General features: G+C 43.7%; 1 protein-coding gene across 2 annotated transcripts in view; it reads left to right on the plus strand.

Moving 5' to 3' along the window:
- LOC130336630 (integrin alpha-M-like) overlaps nucleotides 1–13,319 on the plus strand; it is a 133,003-nt gene that overhangs the window by 3,767 nt on the left and 115,917 nt on the right. For both annotated transcript variants that reach the window (XM_056553925.1, XM_056553926.1), the window contains exons 3-6: nucleotides 5,052–5,155; nucleotides 7,987–8,057; nucleotides 8,745–8,859; nucleotides 8,951–9,072. In XM_056553925.1, coding sequence (XP_056409900.1) covers nucleotides 5,052–5,155; nucleotides 7,987–8,057; nucleotides 8,745–8,859; nucleotides 8,951–9,072 — 412 coding nt within the window. The remainder of the gene's footprint in view (nucleotides 1–5,051; nucleotides 5,156–7,986; nucleotides 8,058–8,744; nucleotides 8,860–8,950; nucleotides 9,073–13,319) is intronic.

The raw sequence follows: 13,319 nt of genomic DNA on the forward strand, positions 1-13,319 counted from the left end.
TGTCCGCCATGTCTGTTGTCCGCCATGTCTGTTGTCCGCCATGTCTGTTGTCCGCCATGTCTGTTGTCCGCCATGTCTGCACTATATTGAGGGCTATCTCTACGCTGCATACCACATATGGTCAGACTCTGAAGGTCTCCACCTCCTTATAACACATGGACACAATATGGCCCAGACCACAAAATGATTCTGATAAGTCATCCATTGTTTCACAAGGTTCATTACTACATATGACCGATGACTCGGCCGTGTGCAGAACTTCATATTGGACAATTACCACATCTGTGGTCACCGCTCAAACTTATTTCCTTTAACCACCTATTCTGATGTCTTCTCTTCCCCAAGTATTAGTTTTTTCCTAGAAATTTTTTTTTGTCTAGTTTTCTCATGATGACCTCTCTCCTATAACCGTCCATCAATCACTACTTAAGTCACCTGTCCAGACTACACCATGACCACACCATCACTACATCATCATCACCTCACCATCATCACACCATCACCTCACCATCATCACACCATCACCATCACCACACTATCACCATCACCATCACCACACTATCACCATCATCACACCATCACCTCACCATCACCACACTATCACCATCACCACACAATCACCATCACCACACTATCACCATCACCACACCATCTACCACACCATCACCACACCATCTACCACACCATCACCACACCATCACCTCACCATCACCTCACCATCATCACACCATCACCATCACCACACTATCACCATCACCATCACCACACTATCACCATCATCACACCATCACCTCACCATCACCACACTATCACCATCACCACACAATCACCATCACCACACTATCACCATCACCACACCATCTACCACACCATCACCACACCATCTACCACACCATCACCACACCATCACCTCACCATCACCTCACCATCATCACACCATCACCATCACCACACTATCACCATCACCATCACCACACTATCACCATCATCACACCATCACCTAACCATCACCACACTATCACCATCACCACACAATCACCATCACCACACTATCACCATCACCACACCATCTACCACACCATCACCACACCATCTACCACACCATCACCACACCATCTACCACACCATCACCACACCATCACCTCACCATCACTTCCACCATCACCACACTATCACCATCACCACACCATCTACCACACCATCACCACACTATCATCACACCATCACCTCACCATCACCACACTATCACCATCACCACACAATCACCATCACTACACTATCACCATCACCATCACCACACAATCACCATCACCACACTATCACCATCATCACACCATCTACCACACCATCACCACACCATCACCTCACCATCACTTCCACCATCACCACACTATCACCACACTATCACCATCACCACACTATCACCACACTATCACCATCACCACACTATCACCATCACCACACAATCACCATCACCACACTATCACCATCACCACACCATCTACCACACCATCACCACACCATCACCTCACCATCACCACACTATCACCATCACCACACAATCACCATCACCACACTATCACCATCACCATCACCACACAATCAATCACCATCACCACACCATCTACCTCACCATCACTTCCACCATCACCACACTATCACCACACTATCACCATCACCACACTATCACAATCCCCACACCAGCACCACACCATCACTACACCATCATCACCTCACCATCATCACACCATCATCACACCATCACCACACTATCACAATCACCACACCAGCACCCCACCATCACTACACCATCATCATCACACCATCACCATCACCACACTATCACCATCACCACACAATCACCATCACCACACTATCACCATCACCACACCCTCACCACACCATCACCTCACCATCACTTCCACCATCATCACACTATCACCACACTATCACCATCACCACACTATCACAATCCCCACACCAGCACCACACCATCACTACACCATCATCACCTCACCATCATCACACCATCACCACACTATCACCATCACCACACTATCACCATCACCACACTATCACCATCACCACACCCTCACCACACCATCTACCACACCATCACCACACCATCACCTCACCATCACTTCCACCATCATCACACTATCCCCACACTATCACCATCACCACACTATCACCATCACCACACTATCACCATCACCACACTATCACAATCACCACACTATCACCATCACCACACCCTCACCACACCATCTACCACACCATCACCACACCATCACCTCACCATCACTTCCACCATCATCACACTATCCCCACACTATCACCATCACCACACTATCACCATCACCACACTATCACCATCACCACACCCTCACCACACCATCTACCACACCATCACCACACCATCACCTCACCATCACTTCCACCATCACCACACTATCACCACACTATCACAATCACCACACCAGCACCACACCATCACTACACCATCATCACCTCACCATCATCACACCATCACCACACTATCACCATCACCACACCCTCACCACACCATCTACCACACTATCACCACACTATCACCACACTATCACCATCACCACACTATCACAATCACCACACCAGCACCACACCATCACTACACCATCATCACCTCACCATCATCCCACCATCACCACACTATCACCATCACCACACTATCACATCACCACACCATCACCTCACCACTCCATCTACCACACCATCACCACACCATCACCACACTATCACCACACTATCACCATCACCACACTATCACAATCACCCCACCATTTACCACACCATCACAACACCATCACTATAACCATCCCCACACCACACCATCACCTCACCATCACTTCATCATAACCACACCATCACCACACTATCACCATCACCACACTATCACCACACTATCACCATAGCCACAATATCACCATCGCCACACTATCACCACACTATCACCATCACCACACTATCACAATCACCACACCATCACTACACCATCATCACCTCACCATCATTACACCATCACCACACTATCACATCACCACACCATCACCTCACCACTCCATCTACCACACCATCACCACACCATCACCACACCATCACTTCCACCATCACCACACTATCACAATCACCACACCATTTACCTCACCATCGCAACACCATCACTATCACCATCCACACACCACACCATCACCTCACCATCACTTCATCATAACCACACCATCACCTCACCATCACCACACTATTACCATCACCACACTATCACCACACTATCACCATAGCCACAATATCACCATAGCCACAATATCACCATCGCCACACTATCACCACACTATCACCATCACCACACTATCACAATCACCACACCAGCACCACACCATCAGTACACCATCATCACCTCACCATTATCACACCATCACCACACTATCACCATCACCACACTATCACCATCACCACACTATCACAATCACCACACTATCGCAATCACCACACCATTTACGACACCATCACCACACCATCACTATCACCATCCCCACACCACACCATCACCTCACCATCACTTCATCATAACCACACCATCATCACACCATCACCTCACCATCACCACTCTATCACCATCACCACTCTATCACCATCACCACTCTATCACCATCACCACACTATCACCATCACCACATTATCACCACACTATCACCATAGCCACAATATCACCATCGCCACTCTATCACCATCGCCACACTATCACCATTTACCACACTATCACCATCACCACACTATCACCATCACCACACTATCACCATTTACCACACTATCACCATCACCAAATTATCACCATCGCCACACTATCACCACAATATCACCATCACCACACTATCACCATTTACCACACTATCACCATCACCACACTATCACCATCCCCACACTATCACCATAGCCACAATATCACCATCGCCACTCTATCACCATCGCCACACTATCACCATCGCCACACTATCACCATCACCACACTATCACCACACTATCACCACACTATCACCATCGCCACACTATCACCATTTACCACACTATCACCATCACCACACTATCACCATCCCCACACTATCACCATAGCCACAATATCACCATCGCCACTCTATCACCATCGCCACACTATCACCATCGCCACACTATCACCATCACCACACTATCACCACACTATCACCATCGCCACACTATCACCATTTACCACACTATCACCATCACCACACTATCACCATCCCCACACTATCACCATAGCCACAATATCACCATCGCCACTCTATCACCATCGCCACACTATCACCATTTACCACACTATCACCATCACCACACTATCACCATCACCACACTATCACCACACTATCACCATAGCCACTCTATCACCATCGCCACACTATCACCATTTACCACACTATCACAATCACCACACTATCACCATCACCACAGTATCACCATTTACCACACTATCACAATCACCACACTATCACCATCACCACACTATCACCATTTACCACACCATTTACCACACCATCACCACAATATCAACAACACCTGTCCAGACCACACCATTAGTGACACCTGTTCAGACAACGCCATCACCACAACATCTATGGCTCCCATAAACTCAAGGTACATAGGGTACTAGAAATCAACAGACAGGTGAAGACCCGATGGGTCCACAGACCCTTCCTATAAACCCTTCCTATAGATGACATGTTTATTCATCTGTAACAATAAATAATTTAAGAGAATTGAAATTGCTTTCTGGGAAATCTTTACATCCGGCCCTGTACAATCATCGGATATAGGAAACACTGTGTGCACCTCTGTGTGTGTTACTATTAGTTATCATGTACAGGTAGGAAGGGGCTGGGGCCACCAGAAGCAGCAGAATTATGAATGCAGCTCTGTCCATCTCCTTTAATGATTCTTCTCCTGTAATATGTAAGGTGGGATATAGTAATAGTAACATATGGCTCAATGTCTCTTGACAGGCTGATCGTCAGTGCCCCCCGCTATCAAGTGGCAGCAAACAAAACCGGTCAAATATATGGCTGCGATCCGAGGACCACAAGCTGCTCTCCGATCCCCATCACTGGTAAGAATAACTAACAGTGGGCAGATGTTTCTCCTCACAGATCATCCATCCAGGGTCTTCACTGCATCTATCATCTAAAGCTTCATAGTGACGAAGAACAAGACTCTGGGCTCCACCGAACTGTAGGATCATGGTAATGAGTGACACAACCAGAGGGTCTCCATAGCTGCTAGTAGATGCAGAAGACAATGAACCAGCAGAAGACAATAAACCAACAGAAGACAATGAACCAACAGAAGACAATAAACCAACAGAAGACAATGAACCAGCAGAAGACAATGAACCAGGAGGAGACAATAAACCAGCAGAAGACAATGAACCAGGAGGAGACAATGGACCAGAAGGAGACAATAAACCAGCAGAAGACAATGAACCAACAGAAGACAATAAACCAGCAGAAGACAATGAACCAACAGAAGTCAATGAACCAACAGAAGACAATGAACCAACAGAAGACAATGGACCAGGAGGAGACAATGGACCAGGAGGAGACAATGGACCAGGAGGAGACAATGGACCAGGAGGAGTCAATGGACCAGGAGGAGACAATGGACCAGAAGGAGACAATGGACCAGGAGGAAACAATGGACCAGGAGGAGACAATGGACCAGGAGGAGACAATGAACCAGGAGGAGACAATGAACCAAGAGGAGACAATGGACCAGGAGGAGACAATGAACCAAGAGGAGACAATGGACCAGGAGGAGACCATGAACCAGGAGGAGACAATGAACCAAGAGGAGACAATGAACCAGGAGGAGACAATGAACCAGGAGGAGACAATGGACCAGGAGGAAACAATGAACCAGGAGGAGACAATGAACCAGGAGGAGACAATGAACCAGGAGAAGACAATGAATCAGGAGGAGACAATGAATCAGGAGGAGACAATGAATCAGGAGGAGGCAATGAATCAGGAGAAGACAATGAACCAGGAGGAGACAATGAACCAGGAGGAGACAATGAACCAGGAGGAAACAATGGACCAGGGGGAGACAATGAACCAAGAGGAGACAATGAACCAGGAGGAGACCATGAACCAGGAGGAGACAATGAACCAAGAGGAGACAATGAACCAGGAGGAGACCATGAACCAGGAGGAGACCATGAACCAGGAGGAGACAATGAACCAAGAGGAGACAATGAACCAAGAGGAGACAATGAACCAGGAGGAGACAATGAACCAGGAGGAGACAATGGACCAGGAGGAAACAATGAACCAGGAGGAGACAATGGACCAGGAGGAGACAATGAACCAAGAGGAGACAATGAACCAGGAGGAGACCATGAACCAGGAGGAGACAATGAACCAAGAGGAGACAATGAACCAGGAGGAGACCATGAACCAGGAGGAGACCATGAACCAGGAGGAGACAATGAACCAAGAGGAGACAATGAACCAAGAGGAGACAATGAACCAGGAGGAGACAATGAACCAGGAGGAGACAATGGACCAGGAGGAAACAATGAACCAGGAGGAGACAATGGACCAGGAGGAAACAATGAACCAAGAGGAGACAATGAACCAGGAGGAGACCATGAACCAGGAGGAGACAATGGACCAGGAGGAAACAATGAACCAGGAGGAGACAATGAACCAGGAGGAGACAATGAACCAAGAGGAGACAATGAACCAGGAGGAGACCATGAACCAGGAGGAGACAATGAACCAGGAGGAGACAATGAACCAAGAGGAGACAATGAACCAAGAGGAGACAATGAACCAGGAGGAGACAATGAACCAGGAGGAGACAATGGACCAGGAGGAAACAATGAACCAGGAGGAGACAATGGACCAGGAGGAAACAATGAACCAGGAGGAGACAATGAACCAGGAGGAGACAATGAACCAGGAGAAGACAATGAACCAGGAGGAGACAATTAATCAGGAGGAGACAATGAACCAGGAGGAAACAATGGACCAGGAGGAGACAATGAACCAGGAGAAGACAATGAATCAGGAGGAGACAATGAATCAGGAGGAGACAATGAATCAGGAGGAGACAATGAATCAGGAGGAGACAATGAATCAGGAGGAGGCAATGAATCAGGAGAAGACAATGAACCAGGAGGAGACAATGAACCAGGAGGAGACAATGAACCAGGAGGAAACAATGGACCAGGAGGAGACAATGAACCAAGAGGAGACAATGAACCAGGAGGAGACCATGAACCAGGAGGAGACAATGAACCAAGAGGAGACAATGAACCAGGAGGAGACCATGAACCAGGAGGAGACCATGAACCAGGAGGAGACAATGAACCAAGAGGAGACAATGAACCAAGAGGAGACAATGAACCAGGAGGAGACAATGAACCAGGAGGAGACAATGGACCAGGAGGAAACAATGAACCAGTAGGAGACAATGGACCAGGAGGAAACAATGAACCAAGAGGAGACAATGAACCAGGAGGAGACCATGAACCAGGAGGAGACAATGGACCAGGAGGAAACAATGAACCAGGAGGAGACAATGAACCAGGAGGAGACAATTAACCAGGAGAAGACAATGAACCAGGAGGAGACAATTAATCAGGAGGAGACAATGAACCAGGAGGAAACAATGGACCAGGAGGAGACCATGAACCAGGAGGAGACAATATATTTACAGCTTCAGATGGACGGGCAGGAGATGGGCAGGAGACGGTGGAGAAGACATTCTTGGTCCATACATGAGGTTAGGTAGAACAATAAACATCTCTCAGGATTGTGATGATATATAAAGACATTTTGTAGATTTTCTCTCACATTAAAGCCATTTGGCGCTCCAGTATGGTGCGGTATGATGTCACAGGTGTCGCTCAGTGTCCTCCATGTGATTGAATTGCAGGATCTGAAGATGAGATCGATATTTCTCTTGGACTCTCATTGGTGGCTCGGGAGGATCCTGGTCAGATACTGGTACGTTGACACCTCCGGTATGGTGTCTGTAGACTGTATAATCATGTCCAGTCTAATGTCCCCTCTGTGTCCCATCTTAGGGGGGGGGTGACACCTCCTGTATGGTGTCTGTAGACTGTATAATCAGTGTCATGTGATGATGTCCAGTCTAATGTCCCCTCTGTGTCCCATCTTAGGGGGGGGGGTGACACCTCCTGTATGGTGTCTGTAGACTGTATAATCAGTGTCATGTGATGATGTCCAGTCTAATGTCCCCTCTGTGTCCCATCTTAGTGGGGGGGGGGGGGTGACACCTCCGGTACGGTGTCTGTAGACTGTATAATCAGTGTCATGTGATGATGGTCCAGTCTAATGTCACCCTCTGTGTCCGATCTTAGTGGGGGGGGGGGGTGACACCTCCGGTACGGTGTCTGTAGACTGTATAATCAGTGTCATGTGATGATGGTCCAGTCTAATGTCACCCTCTGTGTCCGATCTTAGTGGGGGGGGGGGGTGACACCTCCGGTACGGTGTCTGTAGACTGTATAATCAGTGTCATGTGATGATGTCCAGTGGTCACCATGGGTCAGTAGAAGACCTCTATAAGGTTTGTGACATGTACTTACAATATGATGTGTATATCTGTGACAGAGGAGGTGGCGGTGTTTATATAAGATCATAGAAAACCTTTACCTCGTATGTGTCCAGGTGTGTGGACCGACCCTACACAGACCCTGCGGACAGAACGTCTACATGAATGGACGCTGCTACCAACTGGACCAAAGCCTGAATGTACAGAAATCGTTATCTGCTCCTCCACCAGGTAACACTCGTAATGTCCAGTACTGGGACCTCCTATTGGTCCTCATCTATTATAGTCAGTGACTAATGACGGTGTCCTATCTCTTCCTCAGAGTGCGGTCTGGATGTTGTATTTGTCATCGATGGTTCCGCCAGCGTTAGATCCGCAAACTTTAGATTAATGTTGACATTTGTGACAGAGATAATTGATCCCTTGAGGAACACAGATACACAGGTAATATACAGGTGATATACAGGTGATATACAGGTGATATACAGGTAATATATACAGGTAATATATATACAGGTAATATATATACAGGTAATATATATACAGGTGATATACAGGTAATATACAGGTGATGCACAGGTAATATACAGGTGATATACAGGTGATATATACAGGTGATATACAGGTAATATATACAGGTGATATACAGGTAATATATACAGGTAATATATATACAGGTAATATATATACAGGTAATATACAGGTGATAATCAGGTGATATATATACAGGTAATATACAGGTGATGCACAGGTAATATACAGGTGATATACATGTGATATATACAGGTGATATACAGGTAATATATACAGGTGATATACAGGTAATATATACAGGTAATATATATACAGGTAATATATATACAGGTAATATACAGGTGATATACAGGTGATATATATACAGGTAATATACAGGTGATGCACAGGTAATATACAGGTGATATACAGGTGATATATACAGGTGATATACAGGTAATATATACAGGTGATATACAGGTAATATATACAGGTGATATACAGGTGATATACAGGTGATATATACAGGTAATATACAGGTGATACACAGGTGATACACAGGTAATATACAGGTGATACACAGATAATATACAGGTGATATACAGGTAATATATACAGGTGATACACAGGTAATATACAGGTGATATACAGTTAATATACAGGTGATATACAGATGATATACAGGTGATATATACAGGTAATATACAGGTGATACACAGGTAATATACATGTGATATACAGGTGATATATACAGGTAATATACAGGTGATATACAGGTGATATATATACAGGTAATATACAGGTGATACACAGGTAATATACAGGTGATATACAGGTGATATATACAGGTAATATATACAAGTAATATATATACAGGTAATATACAGGGTGGGCCATTTCTATGTACACCTTAAAAAACCTATAAATACGCCACTACAGCGTATAGGGTAAACCCACCAAGAATAAAAATGTATAAAATAAATAAGAAAATATTCATCTAATAAATCAATAAACATCAAGTTAATAAATATAATTTTATTTTACAAAAAATACATATATCATACACAAGCGAAAAAGATTGATAATAATATATAGCTATATATAACATACATAAAAATAATAATCAATAGCGCAATTTGATAATGTGTATAATTATTTAATAAAAAATGTATATATATATATATATATATATATATATATATATATATATATATATGTAAATAAATAAGCTTAAAAAATGCAAAAGATGGCAGGGACGGGAAATGGATGTAAAAAAGAAAGGAGTAGATGTGGGGGTCAATTGATCACCAATGGATCATAGAAACACGTGTTGCTATAAAATATGTGCAATGTGACAATCTGTTTAAAGCAAAAAAAGTGTATTTAACCTTAGAAATATAAATATGCATAAAGTGCAATGTGCAACACAAAAATAAGTGTATAAAATAAATGCAAAAAAGCAGTGCAAGAAAACAAAATAAAGTGCGAAAAGTGAAGGTGTCAGAATGTAAATACTTGACCCCACATGTAAAAAGAAGGTAGGTTCCACGTCCCTGCGATCACCTCCAACGCGTTTCACCGTGACCGGCTTTATCAAGGAGTACTCACGTATTTTATAGCAACACGTGTTTCTATGATCCATTGGTGATCAATTGACCCCCACATCTACTCCTTTCTTTTTTACATCCATTTCCCGTCCCTGCCATCTTTTGCATTTTTTAAGCTTATTTATTTACATATATATATATATATATATATATATATATATATATATATATACATTTTTTATTAAATAATTATACACATTATCAAATTGCGCTATTGATTATTATTTTTATGTATGTTATATAGCTATATATTATTATCAATCTTTTTCGCTTGTGTATGATATATGTATTTTTTGTAAAATAAAATTATATTTATTAACTTGATGTTTATTGATTTATTAGATTAATATTTTCTTATTTATTTTATACATTTTTATTCTTGGTGGGTTTACCCTATACGCTGTAGTGGCGTATTTATAGGTTTTTTAGTGGTTGTTTTGGGTTTTCCCCAATTTTATTTAGACCACAGTATATAGGACTTCTTTTTAGGTTGTTTATGGATACACCTTAATAACATGGGAACGGTCGGTGATAACTTCCTGATTGTGGCACATTAGTATATGTGAGGGGGGAACTTTACAAGATGGGTGGTGACCATGGCGGCCATTTTGAAGTCGGCCATTTTGAATCCAACTTTTGTTTTTTCAATAGGAAGAGGGTCATGTGACACATCACACTTATTGGGAATTTCACATGAAATACAATGATGTGCTTGGTTTTACCGTAACTTTATTCTTTCATGGGTTATTTACAAGTTTCTGATCACTTATAAAATGTGTTCAATGTGCTGCCCATTGTGTTGGATTGTCATTGCAACCCTCTTCTCTATATACTGCTATATACTACTATATACACCACAGGAGAAATGCTAGCACAGGCTTCCAGTATCCGTATACACTGCTATATACTGCTATATACACCGCAGGAGAAATGCTAGCACAGGCTTTCAGTATATACTGCTATACACTGCTATATACACCACAGGAGAAATGCTAGCACAGGCTTCCAGTATCCGTATACACTGCTATATACTACTATAAACACCGCGGTAGAAATGCTAGCACAGGCTTCCAGCATACACTGCTATATACTACTATATACACCGCAGGAGAAATGCTAGCACAGGCTTCCAGTATACACTGCTATATACCACTATATACACCAGAGGAGAAATGCTAGCACAGGCTTCCAGTATACACTGCTATATACCACTATATACACCGCAGGAGAAATGCTAGCACAGGCTTCCAGTATACACTGCTATATACTACTATATACACCACAGGAGAAATACTAGCACAGGCTTCCAGTATACACTGCTATATACCACTATATACACCGCAGGAGAAATGCTATCCACTTTCCAGGAAACTGTTCATCTAGGAATGCTCGGACCTGACACGTTCCCTGAGTTTTTCCAGCAAGATGGTGACCACCACATTATGGGTGTCAGGTCTGAACATTCCGAGATGAACAGTTTCCTGGAAAGTGGATAGCATTTCTCCTGCGGTGTATATAGTAGTATATAGCAGTGTATACAGATACTGGAAGCCTGTGCTAGCATTTCTCCTGCGGTGTATATAGTAGTATATAGCAGTGTATACTGGAAGCCTGTGCTAGCATTTCTCCTGTGGTGTATATAGTGGTATATAGCAGTGTATACTGGAAGCCTGTGCTAGCATTTCTCCTGTGGTGTATATAGTGGTATATAGCAGTGTATACTGGAAGCCTGTGCTAGCATTTCTCCTGCGGTGTATATAGTAGTATATAGCAGTGTATACTGGAAGCCTGTGCTAGCATTTCTCCTGAGGTGTATATAGTAGTATATAGAAGTGTATACAGATACTGGAAGCCTGTGCTGGCATTTCTCCTGCGGTGTATATAGTAGTATATAGCAGTGTATACTGGAAGCCTGTGCTAGCATTTCTCCTGCGGTGTATATAGTAGTATATAGCAGTGTATACTGGAAGCCTGTGCTAGCATTTCTCCTGTGGTGTATATAGTGGTATATAGCAGTGTATACTGGAAGCCTGTGCTAGCATTTCTCCTGTGGTGTATATAGTGGTATATAGCAGTGTATACTGGAAGCCTGTGCTAGCATTTCTCCTGCGGTGTATATAGTAGTATATAGCAGTGTATACTGGAAGCCTGTGCTAGCATTTCTCCTGCGGTGTATATAGAAGTATATAGCAGTGTATACGGATACTGGAAGCCTGTGCTAGCATTTCTCGTACGGTGTATATAGTAGTATATAGCAGTGTATACGGATACTGGAAGCCTGTGCTAGCATATCTCCTGCGGTGTATATAGTAGTATATAGCAGTGTATACGGATACTGGAAGCCTGTGCTAGCATTTCTCCTGCAGTGTATATAGTAGTATATAGCAGTGTATACGGATACTGGAAGCCTGTGCTAGCATTTCTCCTGCGGTGTATATAGTAGTATATAGCAGTGTATATGGATACTGGAAACCTGTGCCAGCATTTCTCCTGAGGTGTATATAGTAGTATATAGCAGTGTATATGGATACTGGAAGCCTGTGCTGGCATTTCTCCTGCGGTGTATATAGT

The sequence above is a fragment of the Hyla sarda genome, unplaced genomic scaffold (genome assembly GCF_029499605.1).
Source record: "Hyla sarda isolate aHylSar1 unplaced genomic scaffold, aHylSar1.hap1 scaffold_486, whole genome shotgun sequence".
Classification (NCBI taxonomy): domain Eukaryota; kingdom Metazoa; phylum Chordata; class Amphibia; order Anura; family Hylidae; genus Hyla; species Hyla sarda.